Source organism: Dendrobates tinctorius, unplaced genomic scaffold (genome assembly GCF_039654945.1).
Source record: "Dendrobates tinctorius isolate UK_male_01 unplaced genomic scaffold, ASM3965494v1 ptg000119l, whole genome shotgun sequence".
Lineage (NCBI taxonomy): Eukaryota > Metazoa > Chordata > Amphibia > Anura > Dendrobatidae > Dendrobates > Dendrobates tinctorius.
The window spans coordinates 1,823,219-1,846,420 of NW_027361787.1; the positions used below are offsets into that span (position 1 = coordinate 1,823,219).

The 23,202-nt window shown below is 42.5% G+C and overlaps 1 protein-coding gene and 1 pseudogene across 1 annotated transcript; both read right to left on the minus strand.

Annotated features, from left to right (window-relative positions):
• Window positions 1-813: 813 nt before the first annotated feature.
• Window positions 814-9,153, minus strand: LOC141101543 (uncharacterized; annotated as a pseudogene).
• An 11,448-nt stretch (window positions 9,154-20,601) lies between these two features.
• LOC141101544 (uncharacterized) lies at window positions 20,602-22,244 on the minus strand. The gene has a single exon (XM_073590668.1). The coding sequence runs from the start codon at window positions 22,242-22,244 to the stop codon at window positions 21,279-21,281; it is 966 nt and encodes a 321-aa protein (XP_073446769.1). The 3' UTR covers window positions 20,602-21,278.
• Window positions 22,245-23,202: the final 958 nt, after the last annotated feature.

Genomic DNA, 23,202 nt, shown 5'->3' on the forward strand with positions numbered 1-23,202 from the left:
GGCTTCATGTTGATGTTCAATATGTCCGAAGGAAGGAGCAGTGAAGCTGCCGCTGATTGGGTGCAGGGCTCGTGTGATGTGAGAACCTCACATAAGCCCCGGGACAGTGAGTCAAACATAAGGAATGAGTTCACTGAGAAAAAAAAATATATATACCGTGTTTTTTGGACTATAAGACACACCTAGGTTTAGAGGAAATTAGGAAAAAAAAATTGAAGCAAAAAATGTGGTTAATTCTGTACTTAATATCCCTTATCCTGGTATATATGGTCCCCTCATCCCTATTCTGATACACATGGCCTCCTCATCCCTACCCTGGTATACATAGATCCCTCATCCCTATCCTAGTATGCATGGGCCCATCCTTATCCTAGTATGCAGGGTCCCATCCTATTGTGGCATGATTGGCCCCATCCCGCTCCTGGTATGCAGTGCCCCATCTCATCGTAGTATGCTTGGCCCCCATCCTTATCCTGGTATGCAGGGCCCCCATCTCTTCCTAGTATGCAGGGCACCATCACTATTCGGGTATGACTGGCCCCCCATTCCAGTCCTGCTATGCATAGCCCAATCCTTATAATTGGCCCCCATCCTGGTATCCATGGCCCCATCACAAAACATTAAGAAAAAAGCATTACACTTACCTACCCGGCGCTCCCTTGCTGAATCCTGCCCTGATACCAGCAACTGCTTTATGCTTGTAAGCAGCACATGGCAGGGACATAATGCGTTGCTCACAAGCAGAGCACAGCTGCCGGAGTACTCGCCGTTAAAACTATTTCACCATTATGAACATAAAAAAGGCTTCTCCCCTATGTGACATCTCTGATGTTTATTAACAGTTGATTTCCAAGTAAAATATTTCCCACATTAAGAAAATGAAAAAGGCTTCTCTGTGTGACTGCTCTGATGTCTAACAAGATTCCCTTTCCGGTTAAAATATTTCCCACAATCTGAACAGGAAAAAGGCTTCTCCCCTGTGTGAGTTCTATGGTGAGTAACAAGCAGTGATTTACGTGCAAAACATTTCCCACATTCTGAACAGGAAAAAGGCTTCCCCCCTGTGTGACTGCTCTGATGTCTAACAAGATTCTCTTTCCGGATAAAATATTTCCCTCAATCTGAACAGGAAAAAGTCTTCTCTCCTGTGTGAGTTCTATGGTGAGTAACAAGCAGTGATTTATGTGCAAAACATTTCCCACATTCTGAACATGAAAAAGGCTTCTCCCCTGTGTGAGTTCTTTGGTGTTCATTAAGATTCCCTTTCTGGTTAAAACATTTCCCACATTTTGAACAGGAAAAAGGTTTCTCCCCTGTGTGACTGCTCTGATGGCGATCAAGATGCCATTTCTGGTTAAAACATTTCCCACATTCTGAACAGGAAAATGGCTTCTCCGCCGTGTGAGTTCTTTGGTGACTAACAAGATGCCATTTCTGGTTAAAACATTTCCCACATTCTGAACAGGAAAAAGGCTTCTCTCCTGTGTGAGTTCTTTGGTGTTCATTAAGATTCCTTTTCTGGTTAAAACATTTCCCACATTCTGAACAGGAAAATGGCTTCTCCCCCGTGTGAGTTCTCTGGTGACTAACAAGATGCCATTTCTTGTTAAAACATTTCCCACATTCTGAACAGGAAAAAGGCTTCTCTCCTGTGTGAGTTCTTTGGTGTTCATTAAGATTCCCTTTCTGGTTAAAACATTTCCCACATTTTGAACAGGAAAAAGGCTTCTCCCCTGTGTGAGTTCTTTGGTGTTCATTAAGATTCCCTTTCTGGTTAAAACATTTCCCACATTTTGAACAGGAAAAAGGCTTCTCTCCTGTGTGAGTTCTTTGGTGTTCATTAAGATTCCCTTTCTGGTTAAAACATTTCCCACATTTTGAACAGGAAAAAGGTTTCTCCCCTGTGTGACTGCTCTGATGGCGATCAAGATGCCATTTCTGGTTAAAACATTTCCCACATTCTGAACAGGAAAAAGGCTTCTCTCCTGTGTGAGTTCTTTGGTGTTCATTAAGATTCCTTTTCTGGTTAAAACATTTCCCACATTCTGAACAGGAAAATGGCTTCTCCCCCGTGTGAGTTCTCTGGTGACTAACAAGATGCCATTTCTTGTTAAAACATTTCCCACATTCTGAACAGGAAAAAGGCTTCTCTCCTGTGTGAGTTCTATGGTGAATAAGAAAAAGTGATTTTTTTGTGAAAACATTTCCCACATTCTGAACATGAAAAAGGCTTCTCTCCTGTGTGCGTTCTATGGTGTGTAACAAAATCTGATTTATGTGTAAAACATTTCCCACATTCTGAACAGGAAAAAGGCTTCTTTCCTGTGTGAGCTCTCCGGTGTCTATCAAGAACCGATTTCTGATTAAAACATTTCCCACATTCTGAACAGGAAAAAGGCTTCTCCCCTGTGTGAGTTCTATGGTGAGCAACAATCAGTGATTTACGTGCAAAACATTTCCCACATTCTGAACAGGAAAAAGGCTTCTCCCCTGTGTGCATTCTGTGGTGTGTAACAAAATTAGATTTCTCATTAAAACATTTCCCACATTCTGAACAGGAAAAAGGCTTCTTTCCTGTGTGAGCTCTCCGGTGTCTATCAAGAACCGATTTCTGATTAAAACATTTCCCACATTCTGAACAGGAAAAAGGCTTCTCCCCTGTGTGAGTTCTATGGTGAGTAACAAGCAGTGATTTACGTGCAAAATACATCCCACATTCTGAACATGAAAAAGGCTTCTCCCCTGTGTGAGTTCTATGGTGAGCAACAAGCAGTGATTTACGTGTAAAACATTTCCCACATTCTGAACATGAAAACTTCTTTGCCTTAGGAGCAGTTTGTTTTTCATTGCCTCTTTTGTGACTTTGATTTTTCTTAGTAGTCAGTAATGAATCAGAAGATGGGACCTGTTTCATAGGATCAGATGACAGATCTTTGCTGTGAATGGATGATGGTATATCTGGAGTAATGGCATTCACTTCAGTTGTATCTTGTAGGATCTCAAGATCATGAGATTTAAAACTTGAAGATGTCAGCTGTCCCTCTGATCTCCTGGTACAGTCATCTGCTAAGATAAAAAAACAATTATTTTTAATAAAATATCCTTGAGTTTAATATTTTTGAACATTTCTACTTAAACTGTACATAAAAATGGCAAGCTATGTAAAAACTTTAATTATTTACCAAGACAATGACACTTCACAGTCTAATAGAAAGCCTTGCTGGATGAGCCAGTAGTGTGCGGTGTTCAACTGTTTGTTCATTCTGCCTCCCAAATATCAAATATAAAGAAACCAATCAATGTTATGTAGGCGAAAATAATACCAATTCTCATCTCACAAAAAACAAGTCCCCACTCAGGTCCATCATCTGTCAATGGAAAAACAGAGGTTCCCGCACTATTAGTGGCTCAAAGGCTGTTGAAAAGCAACAAGGTTTCTATAAACCAATCCAGCAAAATCCGCACTCACTTCGGAGTCTTGCAGTGTGCGCAAACAGCATTTAGGATCCCTGTATTTAGCAATATTATAGTGAGAAGAACCCACTTAATTTGTGGTGTGTGTCTCCTGGAGCACAATCTGGGCACTATGTGCTGGGTAAGAAAATGGCAAATGTGTAATTTTCACTCCAACATCCACTGTGTGTTAATTTCCAGAAAGTGGCCGTGGAGTCAGAATATTCAATCCTCCTACACACGTGGTCTAAATTGTTGGTACCCCTCGTTTAATGACAGAAAAACCCACAATGGTCACAGAAATAACTTGAATCTGACAAAAGTAATAATAAATAAAAAAAATCTATGAAAATGAACAAATGAAAGTCAGACATTGCTTTTCAACCATGCTTCCACAGAATTAAAAAAAAAATAAAACTCATGAAATAGGCCTGGACAGAAATGATTGTACCCTTAACTTAACCGCTTCGTGACCACCAACGTTAGATAAACATCGGCGCTAGCAGGGCTTTGTGCAGCGCGGACGTTTGTCTACGGTCGGCAGTTTTGTGCTCATCGGGACCCCACATACCTTATAACTAGGGGATTTCGCCGCACAACACATCCTGTGACCCTCGACCTCATTGAGATCTGATTGGTTCAGGTCCTGATGACGTCAGCGTCACACCAGCCAATGAGTCAAATCACTGGGAAAGTTTGTTGCAGCAATGAACTTTCCCGGGTGATCTGCCCCATAAAAACGCTGTTTCTCCTCAGATCTCCTGTCAGTGAGAGATTAGAGGAGAAGCAGTGTTACAAGTGCTGCTGCCAACAGCTGTGTCAGTCAGCGATTGTGCTATAAAGTAAAAAACAGATAAGGCAGGTTAGGGTTAGTGCTATAGTTAGGGTTAGTGTTGGGGCTAAAGTTAGGGGTAGGCTAAGAATTAGGCTTTTCTCAAATGCTTCCCAAATTATTTGGTCACGTCGTAGTTTTCAATTTCCGGTAAAAAAATAAAAACGAATAAAATGGCCGGTCAGTATTATAGTGCAGAGGAGGCTTATGCACTTTTATGTTCTGATAGCGAAGAAACTGCAGTGTCATATGGTGATGTGGATTTCGAGGGCTTTAGTAGCAGTGACAGTGATAGCTCAGAAATGAGCAGTGATTCTGGTCCATCCTCACACACAAGGACCAGTACAACAAGAAGGACAAATAGCGCTTCTGGAGAAAAGTCTCCAACTCAGGGAACAATGCCCAGTACTAGCGCTGTCCCTAGTGCTCGTGAATTGGCGCACACCAATGTCCAAGGGGCTTTGCCTCTTGATGTAGCATTTCCCAGATGGGAGGCTTCGGATTCGGCTACTCCATTCATCTCTAATTTTAATGCCATTCCTGGTATAAATGTGGAGGTGGAAAATTTTGGACCAATTATTTTTTTAATTTGTTTATGACAGATAGCTTGCTACAGCATATTGTCCTACAAATTTATATGCATCCCAATTCATCAGCCAGAATCCACAATCCTATTATGCTAGGTCAAATTTATGGAACCAACTAATGTCCTAGAAATGAAAACATTTTTAGGACTTACAGTCGTTATGGGGCTTGTTAAAAAAATGACCATTCTGTCCTATTGGTCCAACCACCCTGTTCAAGCCACCCCTATATTTCCTGCCGTTCTTCCTAGGACCTGTTATCAAATGCTCATGAGATTTTGGCATTTTAATGACAATAGTCAATGCCTGCCCAGAAATGTCCCAGAACATGACAGACTATTCAAAATCAGACCCATCATCGAAGACTTGACAGAAAAGTTCTTAAAGCTCTACACCCCAACAGAAAACATTTCCATTGATGAGTCCCTTGCAAAATTCAAAGGAAGACTGCACCTCGAGCAATTTATTCCTTCTAAGAGGGCAAGGTTCGGAATAAAGCTCTATAAAATGTGCGAGAGTTCAACCAGATACACATCAGCTTTTCACATTTATGAGGGGAAAGATAGCCAACTAAACCCACCAGGATGCCCTACTTATCTGGGGACATCTGGAAAAATGGTTTGGTAGCTGATAACTCCATTTTTACAATAAGGCAACAATCTGTATGTTGACAACTACTACACCAGCATACCTCTATTTAAAAGTCTGATTGTACATAACATAGGGACTTGTGGGACCATTCACAAAAACCGTCAGGGGTTTCCACAATCATTGGTCAGCAAAAAGCTCCGAAAGGGGCAGTCATGGGCTTTAGACAATGAAGAGCTGCTTGTCCTTAAGTATAAGGATAAAAAAGATATTTTTATCCTGAGCTCGATCCACACAGATGCCACAAGGGCCACTGCAGACCAACAGGGATCCACTACTCCAAAACCTGTGTCTGTCACTGACTACAACAAATATATGGGGTGTGGACCTTGCAGATCAGGTTCTACAGCCATACCAGGTATCAAGAAAATCATATATCTGGTATAAAAAGTTAGTCATGTATTTGTTTCAGGTGGCCACATATAATTCTTTTGTGTTATACAAAAAAGCCGGAAATGCAGATACTTTCCTTGATTATCAGGAAAAGGTCACTGAAAATCTTGTTTTTCAAAATGTTGTCCCCGCCAATCCTTTAGAATGTGAAGATGTCAGAAGACTCACTGAGCGACATTTTATTGCACTCATCCCAGTAACTGAAACAAGAAAGAACCCCCAGAGAAGATGTCGTGTATGTTCTTAGAGAGGAATGAGGCATGATCCCCGCTATTATTACCCACAATGCCCATCACTGCCAGCCTTATGCCTCCATGACGGCTTTACAATCTTCCACACAGAACCACGTTTTTGAACTGTTTTGACATTCAAGCATTTGGTTTATTTAGTGACAGACACATTTGAGTAGAGCTGAAATAACAATTTCCGGGGGTAGGTGGGGGGAGGTCTCCAGAGACACAAGCTCGGCACAATATATTGGGCACTACAATGATATTTTTGCAATTTTTGCTCTGAAACTTCTACGAGTTTCTGGAAATCATCCATGTAGTGAAAATGGTCACTATATCCATAGATGAATTCCCAGAGGGGTGTCATTTCCAAAATGGGGTCACTTCAGGAGGGAATTCATCTATGGGTGTAGTGACCATTTACCTATCTACCTATTTTCCAATGTAAAATCTGGGGTTAAAACAACATTTTAATTGTAAAAATGTCATTATTTCTTCTTCACTGCCCAATGGTATAATTTTCTATGGAGCAGCGGTGGTGTCAGTATGCTCACTGCACCACTAGAAGAATTCATTCAGGGAAGTATTTGGTAAAATGCAGTCACTTTTGGGGCTTATGCTGTTCTGGCACCTCAGGGGCTCCGACAATGTGACATGTCACCCACAAACAATTCCAGCAAAATCTGCTCTCCAATATGGCGCTCCTTCCCTTCCAAGCTCTGCCATGCGCCCAAGCAGTAGTATTCTCCCACATATGGGGTATCGGCGTGCTCAGGAGAAATTGCACAACAAATTGTATGGAGCAATTTCTCCTGTTACCCTTATGAAAATGCAAAATATGGGGCTAAAAAGATTTGTGAAAAATCTTATTTTCTTTTTTATTTGCATGGCGCCATGTTATAAACGTCTGTGAAGCACCTGTGGGTTCAAGGTGCTCCATACACATCTGGATAAGTTCCCTAAGGGGTCTAGTTTAAAAAACGGGGTCCCTTTTTGGGAGTTTCTACTATTTAGGCACATCAGGGGCTCGACAAACACGACATGGCAACCACTAATTATTACAGCATATTTTACATTCAAAAAGTCAAATGGCGCTTCTTCCCTTCCGAGCCCTGCCGTGTGCCCAAACAGTAGATTTCCCCCACATATGGGGTATCGGCGTGCTCAGGAGAAATTGCAAAACAAAATGTATCGTCCATTTTCTCCTGTTACCCTTGTGAAAGTAAAAAATAATTAGGTCTAAATGAAAATTTTTGTGAAAGAAAAGTAAATGTATATTTTTTCCTTCCACATTCCATTCATTCCTGTGAAGCAGCTGAAGGGTTAATAAACTTATTGAATGTGGTTTTGAGCCCCTTGAGGGGTGCTCTCTTTAGAATGGTGTCACTTTTGGGCATTTTATGTCATATTGACCCCCAAACTCACTTCAAATGTGAGGTGGTCCCTAAAAAAATGGTTTTGTAAATCTTGTTGTAAAAATCAGAAATTGCTGGTCAACTTTTAACCCTTATAACTTCCTAACAAAAAAAAATTCATATAGTTGATATAGAGGCTACTGTGCAGGCGCCGCCATCACCGGTGACATTGTGCTGGATGTAATTTTTTTCTAAGCCTCACAATATCCACAATATTATAGGCATTATCACCAATAATATCAATGCTATTATATGCATTATGTAATAATGGGGGCAGGTCAGTGAGGGATCAGCGACCTGTCATAAGCCAATACAGAGGAATATGTAATCAGAGCACCACATCAAGCCCTGCCCACAGCCCCACCCACAGCCCCGCCCCAGAGCACGAGAATCTCATTAACTGAAAACTACAAATACAGATTACACAACAGTAAACCAGAGTTGCCCTCAGTTATGGTGGACCATTGGAGCTACTATGGATCCTGAGCAGAAGATTAGAGAAAATAATATTGCTCCCCATTTCAGGAGAGATTGTGCAGTAATCTGAATTCCTTAGGATCAAAAACAATGTAATTGGTTGTAAGTTCTATAGAAAAGGGCTTTCACTGCCCAAAGTCATTTGAACAGTTTTGGGTGGAGGAGAATGTTGTGGTCTAGAGGCAAAATGGTGATCATGGTAATACGGCCGGACTACACCACCGATAAAGCAGCCACAGCCGGTGACTGAGAGGAATCTGTGACTTCTCTGCATTCAGTGGTTACTACTCGCCTGGGTAGTCATATGTGGGAATCTCCTCTTTACACCGCTCATCATCCCTCACATATGTCTCTGTAGTGTTAATATGGGTCAGATCTTCACCCTGAAACAAATATTGTAAAAGTCACAGACAGATGGAGAAGTCCCATCTATGATCAGCTCTAATCCTGCCATCTCCACCGTTCTCATTACACAAGTATAAAACATATAATACTGGTGGATAAAACAAGACTGAGCACAAGACCTTCACAGCCGTCTACACATCATAGGGGAGATCTCCTGACACCTCTCCATCTACCTGATGATCCTGAGGAACACTGGGATCTTCTTGTTTCCAGTCCTGTGGAAGAAGAGGACGGGGCCATCTCTCTGGTGTTGTCCTCTTACTGGATAGATCTGGAGGAAACACATACAGGGACTGAATTCATTCTCTACATACAGATAATTATAGGCCGTGTGTATTTAGTCCTGTCTATTACCTGGAGATGTGAGGGGCTGGGGAACCTCCATTATGACGTTCCTGTACAGATCTCTGTGTCCTTCTAAATACTCCCACTCCTCCATGGAGAAATAGACAGCGACATCCTGACACCTTATAGGAACCTGACACATACAATGATACCGTCATCCCCCGATCCCTTCATAGCGTTACTGTATAATGTCCCAGCATTCCCAGCAGTCTCTCCTCTCTCAATCATCTTGTAGGTGAGTTCTAGGATCTTCTGGTCATTGATGTCCTCATGGATCAGGGGGTGAGGTGGAGGCCCCGTGATTGGGCTCAGGGGTCTTCCACATCCCTCAGACACAGGGTCCTGACAGCGGTCACTAGAGGTCTTCTTCACCACTGTGTAATCCTGGTAATGGAGAGACACATTAATAAATCTCACTCCAGACATTTCCAGAGTCCTCACCTCTCCAGTTCTGTCCATCTGTTATTCCCATAGATAAGAATGATGTAATGTGACGTCATCAGAATCTCTCACCTCTCCAGTGAGATGGAAGAGGATCTCTAGGGTGAGGTGTAATATCCTCTCCGCCATCTTGTCTCTGTCCATATCCATCCTTGATGGGTAAATCAGGAAAATTATCTTCTGTAGAAGATCTTCACTGAGAGGATCCGATATTGTAGACACCTGAATGAGAAGAAGATGATCCGATGTAACATCATAAGAATCCTGTGTAATAATACAATTACTGGAGATAATAAGGGAAACATATGAGGAGATTTATTATCTTACAGGGTTTAGTTTTCTTCCCTGACATCTACTAATAAAACCTATATATTTAGGCCACAGACAACAAGCAGTTTCCTCCTCGGAGTCGGCAGCTGAACACGTTCCTCATAGACTCATCTTCCATAACGCTAATTCTCATCTCATTACCGACACTGGAATCGGCATTAGCAATACTGCAGGAGAGATTCATTACACGCGACATGAGAAATAACTCCTTCATGATGAGGACGACATCTTCATCTTCTACTGCGGCTCTAGAGACAGATTTGGCCAGAGTCGGTCACTGCCTCCATCCCCACCGGCCGTCTATATGAAGGTTTCCCGTCTTCCCCGCACTGGAATCTTCTCTCACGTTAGATCTCAGCTCTGAGTCACACACAGAAGTTTGAGGCTTTTCTGGAAGAACAGGACAGGAGAGATCTGAGGCCGATGTCTCCATGTACAGGGTTTCCCCTCGGGATAAGAGGCTTTTCTATCCCTTTCCCCCAATTAAAGGGGACACCTGTGGATATCGGGGTCTTTACCGGCTGCAGTCCTGGGGGGATTTACTCAGTAACGTGGACGTTGGACAAACGTCACCATCAATTCCCATCAGACTGAAGGAACATCGCTCCTCTATTCAGCTCTATGGATCCAGGATGAAATCCACTGCGCCCCCTGCAAGAAAAGAGCGAAGTCTGGTGAGACCCCCGAGGCCGGAGATTTCTACAGCTGCTCTGTGCGCACAGGACCTGTGATGAGGTCACAGGAGGGGAGGAGTCAGGGGTCACATGATCAGGGACCTCAGTGTGTGCAGGACTCTGCTGTGCTGGTTGTCATGGTGCTGGATGAGGGGAAGTTTATGTGTGGGGTCAGGAGGGGTTTACAGGGTGGATGTAGCAGAGCCGTGTGTGTACGAGGTGTACGGAGCGGAGCCATGTGTGTACGAGGTGTATGGAGCGGAGCCATGTGTGTACGAGGTGTACGGAGCGGAGCCGCGTGTGTGTACGAGGTGTACGGAGCGGAGCCGTGTGTGTACGAGGTGTACGGAGCGGAGCCGCGTGTGTACGAGGTGTACGGAGCAGAGCCGCGTGTGTACGAGGTGTACGGAGCAGAGCCGCGTGTGTACGAGGTGTACGGAGCAGAGCCGTGTGTGTACGAGGTGTACGGAGCAGAGCCGTGTGTGTACGAGGTGTACGGAGCTGAGCCGTGTGTGTACGAGGTGTACGGAGCGGAGCCGTGTGTACGAGGTGTACGGAGCGGAGCCGCGTGTGTACGAGGTGTACGGAGCTGAGCCGCGTGTGTACGAGGTGTACGGAGCCGAGCCGTGTGTGTACGAGGTGTATGGAGCGGAGCCACGTGTGTGTACGAGGTGTACGGAGCCGTGTGTGTACGAGGTGTACGGAGCAGAGCCGTGTGTGTACGAGGTGTACGGAGCGGAGCCGTGTGTGTACGAGGTGTACGGAGCGGAGCCGTGTGTATGAGGTGTACGGAGCGGAGCCGTGTGTGTACGAGGTGTACGGAGCGGAGCCGTGTGTGTACGAGGTGTACGGAGCGGAGCCGCGTGTGTACGAGGTGTACGGAGCGGAGCCGCGTGTGTACGAGGTGTACGGAGCGGAGGCCTGTGTGTACGAAGCGGAGCCGCGCGTGTACGAGGTGTACGGAGCAGAGTTGCGCATGTACGAGGTGTACGGAGTGGAGCCGCGCGTGTACGAGGTGTACGGAGCGGAGCCGCGCGTGTACGAGGTGTACGGAGCGGAGCCTCACGTGTACGAGGTGTACGGAGCGGAGCCGCGCGTGTACGAGGTGTACGGAGCGGAGCCGCGCGTGTACGAGGTGTACGGAGCGGAGCCACGCGTGTTCGAGGTGTACGGAGCGGAGCCGTGTGTATGAGGTGTACGGAACGGAGCCGCGTGTGTACGAGTGTACGTAGCGGAGCTGTGTGTGTACGAGGTGTACTGAGCGAAGCTGCTTTTGTGTGGACCCCTCTGTGTACTCTGTACACCCCCATCTTCAGTCACAGACCCTTGTGTACGCTGTATACACCCGTATACCCCCAGCTTCAGTCACAGACCCCTCAGTGTACGCTGTATACACCTGTATTTCCCCAGCTTTGGTCACAGACCCCCTCAGTGTGCTCTTTATACTCCCGTATACCCCCAGCTTCGGTCATAGACCCCTCTGTGTATGCTGTATACACCCGTATATCCCCAGCTTCGGTCACAGACCCCTATGTATGCTGTATACACCCGTATACCCCCAGCTTCGGTCACAGACCCCTATGTATCCTGTATACACCCGTATACCCCCAGCTTTGGTCACAGACCCCGCATCTCTCACACTGTAAAACTGACGCCGGACACACAGGGTAAAACTGCAGTCGTCGGTCTCTCATCTCTCGCACTTATACTGATAACGAACCCTCCTACAAACCGTGAGAACAAAGTAATTACTACAGGACTGTCTGAGAAAGGGATTTATTCTATAAGAAACGCTGGGGCCACAAATGAGAATAACATAATGTCGTTCATAGATACAGTTGTGGCCAAAAGTATTGACACCCCCTGCAATTCTGTCAGATAATACTCAGTTTCTTCCTGAAAATGATTGCAAACACAAATTCTTTGGTATTATTATCTTCATTTAATTTGTCTTAAATGAAAAAAACACAAAAGAGAATGAAGCAAAAATCAAAACATTGATCATTTCACACAAAACTCCAAAAATGGGCCAGACAAAAGTATTGGCACCCTCAGCCTAATACTTGGTTGCACAACCTTTAGCCAAAATAACTGTGACCAACCGCTTCCGGTAACCATCAGTGAGTTTCTTACAATGCTCTACTGGAATTTTAGACCATTCTTTGGCAAACTGCTCCAGGACCCTGATATTTGAAGGGTGCCTTCTCCAAACTGCCATTTTTAGATCTCTCCACAGGTGTTCTATGGGATTCAGGTCTGGACTCATTGCTGGCCACCTTAGAAGTCTCCAGTGATTTCTCTCAAACCATTTTCTAGTGCTTTTTGAAGTGTGTTTTGGGTCATTGTCCTGCTGGAAGACCCATGACCTCTGAGGGAGACCCAGCTTTCTCACACTGGGCCCTACATTATGCTGCAAAATTTGTTGGTAGTCTTCAGACTTCATAATGCCATGCACACGGTCAAGCAGTCCAGTGCCAGAGGCAGCAAAGCAACCCCAAAACATCAGGGAACCTCCGCCTGTTTGACTGTAGGGACCGTGTTCTTTTCTTTGAATGCCTCTTTTTTTCTCCTGTAAACACTATGTTGATGCCTTTGCCCAAAAAGCTCTACATTTGTCTCATCTGACCAGAGAACATTCTTCCAAAACGTTTTAGGCTTTTTCAGGCAAGTTTTGGCAAACTCCAGCCTGGCTTTTTTATGTCTCGGGGTAAGAAGTGGAGTCTTCCTGGGTCTCCTACCATACAGTCCCTTTTCATTCAGATGCCGACGGATAGTACGGGTTGACACTGTTGTACCCTCGGACTGCAGGGCAGCTTGAACTTGTTTGGATGTTAGTCATGTTATCCAACATCTGTAAAATCTTGAGCTGAAATCTCTTGTCAATTTTTCTTTTCCATCCACATCTAGGGAGGTTAGCCACAGTGCCATGGGCTTTAAACTTCTTGATGACACTGCGCACGGTAGACACAGGAACATTCTGGACTTGTAGCCTTGAGATTGCTCATGCTTCCTCACAATTTGGTTTCTCAAGTCCTCAGACAGTTCTTTGGTCTTCTTTCTTTTCTCCATGCTCAATGTGGTACACACAAGGACACAGGACAGAGGTTGAGTCAACTTTAACCCATGTCAACTGGCTGCAAGTGTGATTTAGTTATTGCCAACACCTGTTAGGTGCCACAGGTAAGTTACAGGTGCTGTTAATTACACAAATTAGAGAAGCATCACTTGATTTTTCGAACAGTGCCAATACTTTTGTCCACCTTCTTTTTTATGTTTGGTGTGGAATTATATCCAATTTGGCTTTAGGACAATTCTTTTTGTGTTTTTTCATTTAAGACAAATTAAATGAAGATAATAACACCAAAGAATTTGTGTTTACAATCATTTTCAGGAAGAAACTGAGTATTATCTGACAGAATTGCAGAGGTGTCAATACTTTTGGCCACAACTGTATTGACAGTGAGGGCGACTTCCACTTTGCCGCAATGTAGATTTTAGTGGCCATACATAAGTAGTTTACTAGCTTCTGAAAGCTTTTTGGAAGCCGGGAAGGCCTGGTTCCCAGTAAAAGGGTAGAAGGTTCCAGAACAACCGGTCCATCATACATCTGTGCTATCAGACGCTTCACCTTATCCCAAAACCCAGAAACCATTGTACAAGACCACCAAATAGACTCTGTGCAATAGTTTTAAGGAGGTGTAGGGATTCACTCTGGTAGGTAATGGCAGGGCTGCAATAACGAGGCAACACACAGGCTTAAAGTCCAATTTCAGTGGTTTAATGTCACGTTGTAAACAGCAGATTAACAGAAAGTAAGGAAAAACAGAAATATACTCCAGCTTGGAGAACCACTGGTCCCATACTCACCACTTGCACGAGATGGGCTTAACTAAGCGGCTGACAGGTCCGCGGCATCTGCCAGGTGCCATTCCCATGGTTGTTGAGAGTCTTGCTGCTCTGGTCCTGCAGCACGGGGATCCTGTGTACGTGTCCAGGCTAAGTCCAGCCAAGGTCCTGTAACTTCCAGACACACACTCACCATGTGCCAAACATCAACTTCCATTACATAGCCCATAACCCCTCCTACAAGTGAGGTAAACATCACATGGGCTGATGATCACGTGACCATGACATCATCGCAGGTTCTGCCTTTAGGGAAAAACCCAGCCAAACATTAACCTGCTGGGAGAAATGTATCTCCCATCCAGTAAAACACCCTTTACTGTACCACATACAGTACCTCCCTCCTATGTTCAACCCTAAGGGGGTGGACACATGACATACAGTGAACTCTGGACAGGGCATCTGCATTCCCCTGTAGTCTGATCCCAGCAAAGAGCAAACAGATGAACGGCATACTAGGGCACACAAATCACCACATTACCAGACGGAGCTATTTATCTGAAGTATTGCGGCATATGATTCAGTCAAAAAATGGAGGTGCTTGCATGAAAAAACATGAATATTTCAATGTGAAGCAAAAAAAGAAGAAATATGCAGCACTCACCGATATAGCTGAAAAACTGTGAGTCTTTATTTCACATAAATTCCATCAAATGTGTGGACATGCAGGACGTTAGAGGAATGCTAGGGGAGGGAGGTGCCGGACATCGGCCGTTTCACCATTACTCGCTTCTACGGGTCCAGGTGAGGGGATTAGCTAAAGGTCATTCCCTTTATAGGATCACAGACCTTACTAATTAACATACATAACAAGTTGTGAAACAAACATTTACAAAAAAATATATAGTTATACAATATACAGAGTGCAAGATACTAGTAAGGAATAAATCTTTCCATATCGATTTACAAGATAATCTATATTTTTACAATATCATAGGAAGATAATCTAAATAACTTTACATACAATTTTTTATATAACATTTTTTATAAAAATACTGATAGATCGATCCGGTCATTTAGTCCCAAAGGACCTTGTGCATTCGCTTTCAGGATCCATTTTGCTTCTTGTTGCAATAAAGCTTTGTCATAGTTACCTCCTTGAGGTGGAAAATTGACCTTTTCAATCCCTGCAAAACTCAGCTACATTGGTGAGTGCTGCATATTTCTTCTTTTTTTGCTTCACATTGAAATATTCATGTTTTTTCATGCAAGCACCTCCGTTTTTTGACTGAACCATATGCCGCAATACTTCAGATAAATAGCTCCGTCTGGTAATGTGGTGATTTGTGCCCTAGTATGCCGTTCATCTGTTTGCTCTTTGCTAGGATCATTCAACTTGTGTAATTGAACTGAGCACAGGGTTTATTTCACTCACTTTTTATCTATACAATGGACACAGACGTAAATATGGAGCTTTCTGATATGAATGCGGTTGAACAGGGACTTTTAGCAGGACGAGAGGATGCAATCGTAAGGAAGAGCTGCATATTATCAGCACAAGATCACTTGAATTTAAAATACAATCATTAGCTGAGAGAGAAATCCGATCATTCTGGACTGTAAAATCATTGAAATCATACACTGAATGCAAGAGAGTCCCGAGAGGTTTACGTATCTTCAAGGAAATTTCACAATTTCAAGATGATCCTATTTTCCAAAAGAAATGGACTGATATCCTTCACCAATGTTCTCTCAATTTATTACAATTGGTAGCAGAGAAAAATGAGCAGGAGTATGATCATCTGACTGAACAGTTGGAGAAAGCGAAATCAGAATTAAAGTCACGCTACACAGAAAACCAAAATACAAATTTTTACAAAAAATTGGATAAAAAACTCATATTACAACAAATCGATATTAAGAAGAAGAAAAAAGAAAAGTTTTTGCGAGATAAAAATGACTACGAAAATAACATGATTTTTTCCTGGAATAAAAATCGTTCCTCTTTTTCTAAAAAACGGAGATACAACATGGCTCATAAAAATAACTATGAAGGATGGACCACGGATTCGGACGCAAGTGTTGCAGACGATCGAGAGGACTCAAGCATGCTTACTTTTCCTTCTACCTCTAATAATACGCCCCCTTTAGGAAAAAAACAAGACGAGGCCGGAAAATTACAAAATCAAGGAAAGAAACGCAAGCAAGTATCATGGAGGAAATAACACCTCCAACGGACAATCTACGTATAATAAACCTTTCAAAGCGCCAATTATCCAGTGAACATACTGAAGTTCTATCTAAAGGCTTAAATTTTTGTATTCCAGAAAAATTTGATTATGTCGATTTTAGGATTGAATTGTTTAAAAGTATAAGAAAGCTACATCTTAAAAAAAATTTTTCCAGTGTTTCAGCTGCAGTTTCTGTTCCTATACATGAAGGTGAGAAACCTCCAACTATTGGTCCTTTAGGCTTTATGCTAAATTCAGATATCTGTCCCAGACAATTCTTAAGTGATGTTGAAATGTTAATGAGTATAACTGAACCAGATTTCTCCCTGGAACCAGTTAATTCCAACAAAGAAATACCAATACCTTTTAAAGGAGGAATAAAATCAAATTTCATGCCTCCTATATCTCCTGGGAACAGTATCGATCTTTTCCATGATATGGTCATCAAGGATGTAGAAGCTTTACTCTATCCCATGTCAGAAAAAAATTTGAAAGTACCTGAGATGAAAGCTTTGCAAGAAATGAAGGGATGGAGTGATACTGTTTTCAGGAGATCTGATAAAGGAGGAAATTTGGGTCTTTTGGATAAGACATACTATATACAAGATGCCCTAAATTACTTGAATGATAGTAATACCTACTGTATGCTAAATGACAACCCTTTGCATAAATATAAGGACAAATTAAGATCTCTTTTAAGAAAGTATGTTCAATTGGGGATATTATCAAAAAAGAGAGCAGAAAAACTTTCCAGAATACCCAGAAATTCCCTATTGGTATAGTGTGCCAAAAGTGCACAAGTCTTTAAAAGAGCCTCCGGGTCGCCCTATAATTTCAGGGGAAAACTCTTTGACTGAACCACTTTCACAATACTTAGACTGGCTACTAAAACCTTTACTAAAAGCTGTGCCCTCTTTTGTAAAAGACTCAGGAGATTTATTGAAAAAATTGAAAGATTTCCATTGGCAACCACATTTCTCCCTTGCATCTATTGATGTTGAGAGTCTATATACCAGCATCCCCCATGATAAAGGCATAGCAGCAATAAAGGAGATTTTACATAACACAAACAAATCACAGGATTTTATTTCCTTTATTATCGAGACACTCGATTGTCATTGTGATTGGCATTGTGTGTCAATTATGTTTTGACACACAATACCTTCAAATTTCTGGATAAGTGGTATATACAAAGGTGGGCACAGCAATGGGCACGCCAGTCTCTTGTGTCATACAAAGAGTGGGCACAGCAATGGGCACGCCAGTCTCTTGTGTCATACAAAGGGTGGGCACAGCAATTGGCACGCCAGTCTCTTGTGTCATACAAAGGGTGGGCACAGCAATGGGCACGCCAGTCTCTTGTGTCATACAAAGAGTGGGCACAGCAATGGGCACGCCAGTCTCTTGTGTCATACAAAGGGTGGGCACGCCAGTCTCTTGTGTCATACAAAGGGTGGGCACAGCAATGGGCACGCCAGTCTCTTGTGTCATACAAAGAGTGGGCACAGCAATGGGCACGCCAGACTCTTGTGTCATACAAAGAGTGGGCACAGCAATGGGCACGCCAGTCTCTTGTGTCATACAAAGGGTGGGCACAGCAATGGGCACGCCAGACTCTTGTGTCATACAAAGAGTGGGCACAGCAATGGGCACGCCAGTCTCTTGTGTCATACAAAGGGTGGGCACAGCAATGGGCATGCCAGTCTCTTGTGTTTATGCAAATTTATTCCTAGCACGATTTGAAGAGTTTTATATAAAAACAGCCCTAAATCCACACTTAAAACATTTACAAGCATATTTTCGCTTTGTGGATGATATTTTTATTATCTGGGGGGGTTCTCTGGAAGAATTTGCAGATTTTGTAAAATACCTGAACAATGTGAACAGTGACAACATGCGCTTCACATTTTCATTTGGGGGGAACACAATAGATTTTCTTGATGTCAAATTTAAAATAAAAAATGGCTCTTGAAAAACAGAAGTGTTTAGAAAAGAAACCGCAACAAATAATTACTTACATTATAAGAGCGCTCGCCCATTACACACTAAAAAGGGACTTCCATATAGTCAAATGCTAAGAGTAAGAAAACTGAATAATGATGAAACCATTTTTAATGAACAAATTTCTGAGCTGAAACAACGTTTTTTGCAAAGGGGATATCCTATGAATTTATTAAATGAAGCATATGAAAGGGTAAAAAAATTTTCTCAGATGGATTTATTAAAGGAAAGGACTAAAAAATTAAATAGTGTACTCAAACCTACAAAAAAAATTTAATTTTTGTTTTAAACATAGTGCAATGGATAGAGCAATACAAGCAGCAGTGAGAAAACACTGGCATCTCATTGATGCAGAAAAAACCTCACACACAGATGGTAAATTAGTTCCTCAATTTGCATACAAAAGGGCACATAATATAGGGGATTTATTAGTACATCATAGACTTCGTCCCCCTCAAAAAAATTGGCTGCGAGATTTATCAATAAAAGGAAATTATAAATGTGGTCACTGCAGATACTGTCATCTTCATCTGACAGGGAATTCTATACATTTCGGCTCTATGGAACATTAGGTACAAAACTACATTTCTTGTCAAACTAAATTCGTGGTTTATGTTATTTTTTGTCCATGTGGTTATTTTTATATTGGAAAAACTATAAGACCACTTACGATACGTTTTGGTGAACACTATAGATCTATTACATCAGGAAAGGGCTCACTGCGATTAATTAAGCATATTCAAGATGTGCAGAAAGCTAACCCAGAAATTTTGAGTTTTGCAGGGATTGAAAAGGTCAATTTTCCACCTCAAGGAGGGAACCGTGACAAAGCTTTACTGCAACAAGAAGCAAAATGGATCCTGAAAGCGAACGCACAAGGTCCTTTGGGACTAAATGACCGGATCGATCTATCAGTATTTTTATAAAAAATGTTATATAAAAAATTGTATGTAAAGTTATTTCGATTATAATCTTCCTATGATATTGTAAAAATATAGATTATCTTGAAAATCGATATGGAAAGATTTCTTCTTTACTAGTATCTTGCACTCTGTATATTGTATATTTTTTTGTAAATGTTTGTTTCACAACTTGTTTTGTATGTTAATTAGTAAGGTCTGTGATCCTATATAGGGAATGACCTTTAGTTAATCCCCTCACCTGGACCCGTAGAAGCGAGTAATCGCGAAACGGCCACTGTCCGGCACCTCTCTCCCATAGCATTCCTCTAACGTCCTGCATGTCCACACATCATATTGATGGAATTTATGTGAAATAAAGACGCACAGTTTTTCAGCTACATCGGTGAGTGCTGCATATTTCTTCTTTTTTCGCTTCACATTGAAATATTCATGTTTTTTCATGCAAGCACCTCCGTTTTTTGACTGAATTATATACCGCAATACTTCAGATAAATAGCTCCGTCTGGTAATGTGGTGATTTGTGCACCCTAGTATGCCGTTCATCTGTTTGCTCTTTGCTGGGTACATATTGGGCTGTTATGAAAGAGTCACCGTAGGAGGCAGACACAAAAATAGAAGCTATGTCCAGAAAACCAGAGAAGTTGGCAACTATCAGATTGCAGACCCCTGAACCTATCAACACAACTAGCAGTAGCCGTGGGGGGTTCCTACGGTGCCCTAGACCCCTCGATCACAGCCGGAGAGCTAAATAGCCTAAAGACAGAAAAGGAAATCTAAACTGCCCCAGAGCAGACCCCAAAGTAAAAGGCAGCCCCCAACATATAATGACGGTGAAGCAAGATGAAAAAACACTCACACAGATAGAAAGATAGGCTGAGCAAACGATGGGGCCCAAACTAACTAAACAGGACAGGAAAGGAAGGTTGCTGTCTGCAATCTGCCAAAACCCTATCAAAGACATAAGCCAACAGGCTGATATGGAAAAAGACCCTGAAGCAGCTAGGCTTCAAAAGCTATATCAGCACTCAGGTACTTTCTGAAGACAGAGCTAAAGGAATTCAGCTCACCCCAGCAGGGAATGGCAGAAATCCAGAAAAACAAAGCAAAACAAAGTCAAAGCCAAAATGCAAAAGGCAGAGCAGAAAACTTAGCTTTAGAGGAGCAGGAATTCAGACTGGTCTCCAAGGATCCCACAGAGAAATCACCCGCAGGGCAGAAGGGCGTCGGCGGCCTTATATCCAGTCAGTCACTCCACTCAGCCAGTCATCATCACTAGGCTCAGGTGCTTGATAATCAGGCTCACTACCTTTCTTTACCAGAAGAGGGAGTTCATCGGGCCTCAGTAGTGAAGGGGAAAATGAACTCACAACATTGGGCCGTCTGAAAACTGAGTTTAGTCTAGGACAATTTGTCTGCACTACTAACAGCAGTTACAATACCAAACTAGGGCAGACCCTATAGGAGAAAAACACAAGAATTATACTGTATTTTCACATACTATCTATTCCTGACACTGGAGTGGGTTATAAACTTACACGGAGTGGGTTATAAACTTACACAGTATATAGTCTGAGGTCTGGGATCTGCCAATATGGGGCTAGTTTTCTGACTGTTTCGAATAACATGATACATGATTTTATTTTTTTCTTTTGTCCAGTCTCACTTGAATATAGGTCAATATTAAATAGTCTCCTGATGAGTCGCCTTTGGTCAGGACGATGAAACCCGTAGAAATGAGAGGCTTGGAGAGTGAGTGTGTATACGTCAACTCACCCTATATACTGAACTGTGGGGTACATGTTTTTTCTATTAGTCACCTACTGACTAACCTTCAGGAGGTGAATTATGGGTATAGTTTTACATTTGGAATTAATAAAGTTTAGTTTTATCCTTTTGGCAGAAAACATGAGGAATGACAAGAGACAACCCATTTAAGAAGATTCAATTTTGGTTAAAACTATTCCAACACTATGAACACAAAAAAGGCTTCTCCCCTATGTGACATCTCTGATGTTTATTAACAGTTGATTTCCAAGTAAAATCATTTCCCAGATTAAGAAAATGAAAAAGGCTTCTCCCCTGTGTGACTGCTCTGATGTCTAACAAGAAGCTCTTTCCGGTTAAAACATTTCCTACATTCTGAACAGGAAAAAGGCTTCTCCCCTGTGTGACTGCTCTGATGTCTAACAAGAAGCTCTTTCCGGTTAAAACATTTCCTACATTCTGAACAGGAAAAAGGCTTCTCCCCTGTGTGACTGCTCTGATGTCTAACAAGAAGCGCTTTCCAGGTAAAACATTTCCCACATTCTGAACAGCAAAAAGGCTTCTCCCCTGTGTGGGTTCTCTGGTGAGTAACAAGATTCCATTTCTGGTTAAAACATTTCCCACATTCTGAACAGGAAAAAGGCTTCTCCCCTGTATGGATTATCTGGTGCTTAACAAAATCTGATTTCTCGTTAAAACATTTCCCACATTCTGAACAGGAAAAAGGCTTCTCCCCTGTGTGGGTTCTTTGATGGCGATCAAGACTTATTTTCCATTTAAAACAGTTCCCACGTTCTGAACAGGAAAACGGTTTCTCCCCTGTGTGATTTCTATAGTGAGTAACAAAATGTGATTTCTGGATAAAACATTTCCCACATTCTGAACATGAAAAAGGCTTCTCCCCTGTGTGACTGCTCCAATGGCGATCAAGACGTGCTTTCCAGCTAAAACATTTCCCACATTCTGAACATGAAAAAGGCTTCTCTCCTGTGTGAGTTCTCTGGTGTGTTACAAAATGTGATTTCTTGTTAAAACATTTCCCACATTCTGAACATGAAAATGACTTCTTTGCTTTAGGAGCAGTTTGTTTTTTAATGCCTCTTTTGTGACTTTGATTTTCCTCAGTAGTCGGTAATGAATCAGAAGATGGGACCTGTTTCATAGGATCAGATGACAGATCTTTGCTGTGAATGGATGATGATATATCTGGAGTAATGGCATTCACCAGTTGTATCTTGTAGGATCTCAAGATCATCAGATTTAAAAATTGAAGATGTCAGCTGTCCCTCTGTTCTCCTGGTACAGTCATCTGCTAAGATAATAAAACAAAGTTTTTTAATAAAATATCCTTGAGTTTTATATTTTTGAACATTTCTACTTAAACTGTCCATAAAAATGGCAAGCTATGTAAAAAAAACTTTAACCCCTTTCTGCCATATGACGTACTATCCCGTCCATGTGCCCTGGGACTTAATTCCCAAGGACAGGATAGCACGTCATAGAGATCAGCGGCGCTCACAGGGTGAGCGCCGCTGATCGCGGCCGGGTGTCAGCTGATTATCACAGCTGACACGTTAGCCCCTGGCACACTGCGATCAAACACAATCGCAGTGTACCGGGGGTTTAGGGAAGCATCGACAGGGAGGGGGCTCCCTCCGTGCTTCCCTGAGACCCCCAGCGCAGCGCGATGTGCTGCCCTGGGGGCCTCCTTACCTGCAGGTCCCTGGATCCAATATGGCTGCGGGGACCTTCAGGGGCCTGCAGAGAGGCGGCTTCGTCAGTGCCTGCAAAGCGCAGGCATGATGAAGCCTTGGGCAGTGCCTATGTGAGATCGCTGATCTGTCACAGCGATCTGTGATGTGTCAGATCAGCGATCTCACACATGACAATGATTTCCCCCCTGGGACAGTATAATAAAGTTAAATAAAGAAAAATAAGAGTAAAAATAATTTATAAAAAAAATCGCTAAATTTAAAAAAAAAAAAATATTCCCTAATAAATTCATTTTTTGGAAATGAAAAAAACCAAAACAATAAAAGTACACATATTTAGTATCGCCGTGTCCGTAACGACCCACCCTATAAAACTGTCCCATTAGTTAACCCCTTTAGCGAACCCCTTAAAGAAGAAAAATAAAAAAATTATGCTTTATTATCATACTGCCAAACAAAAAGTGCAATAACGCGCGATCAAAAAGACGGATATATATAACC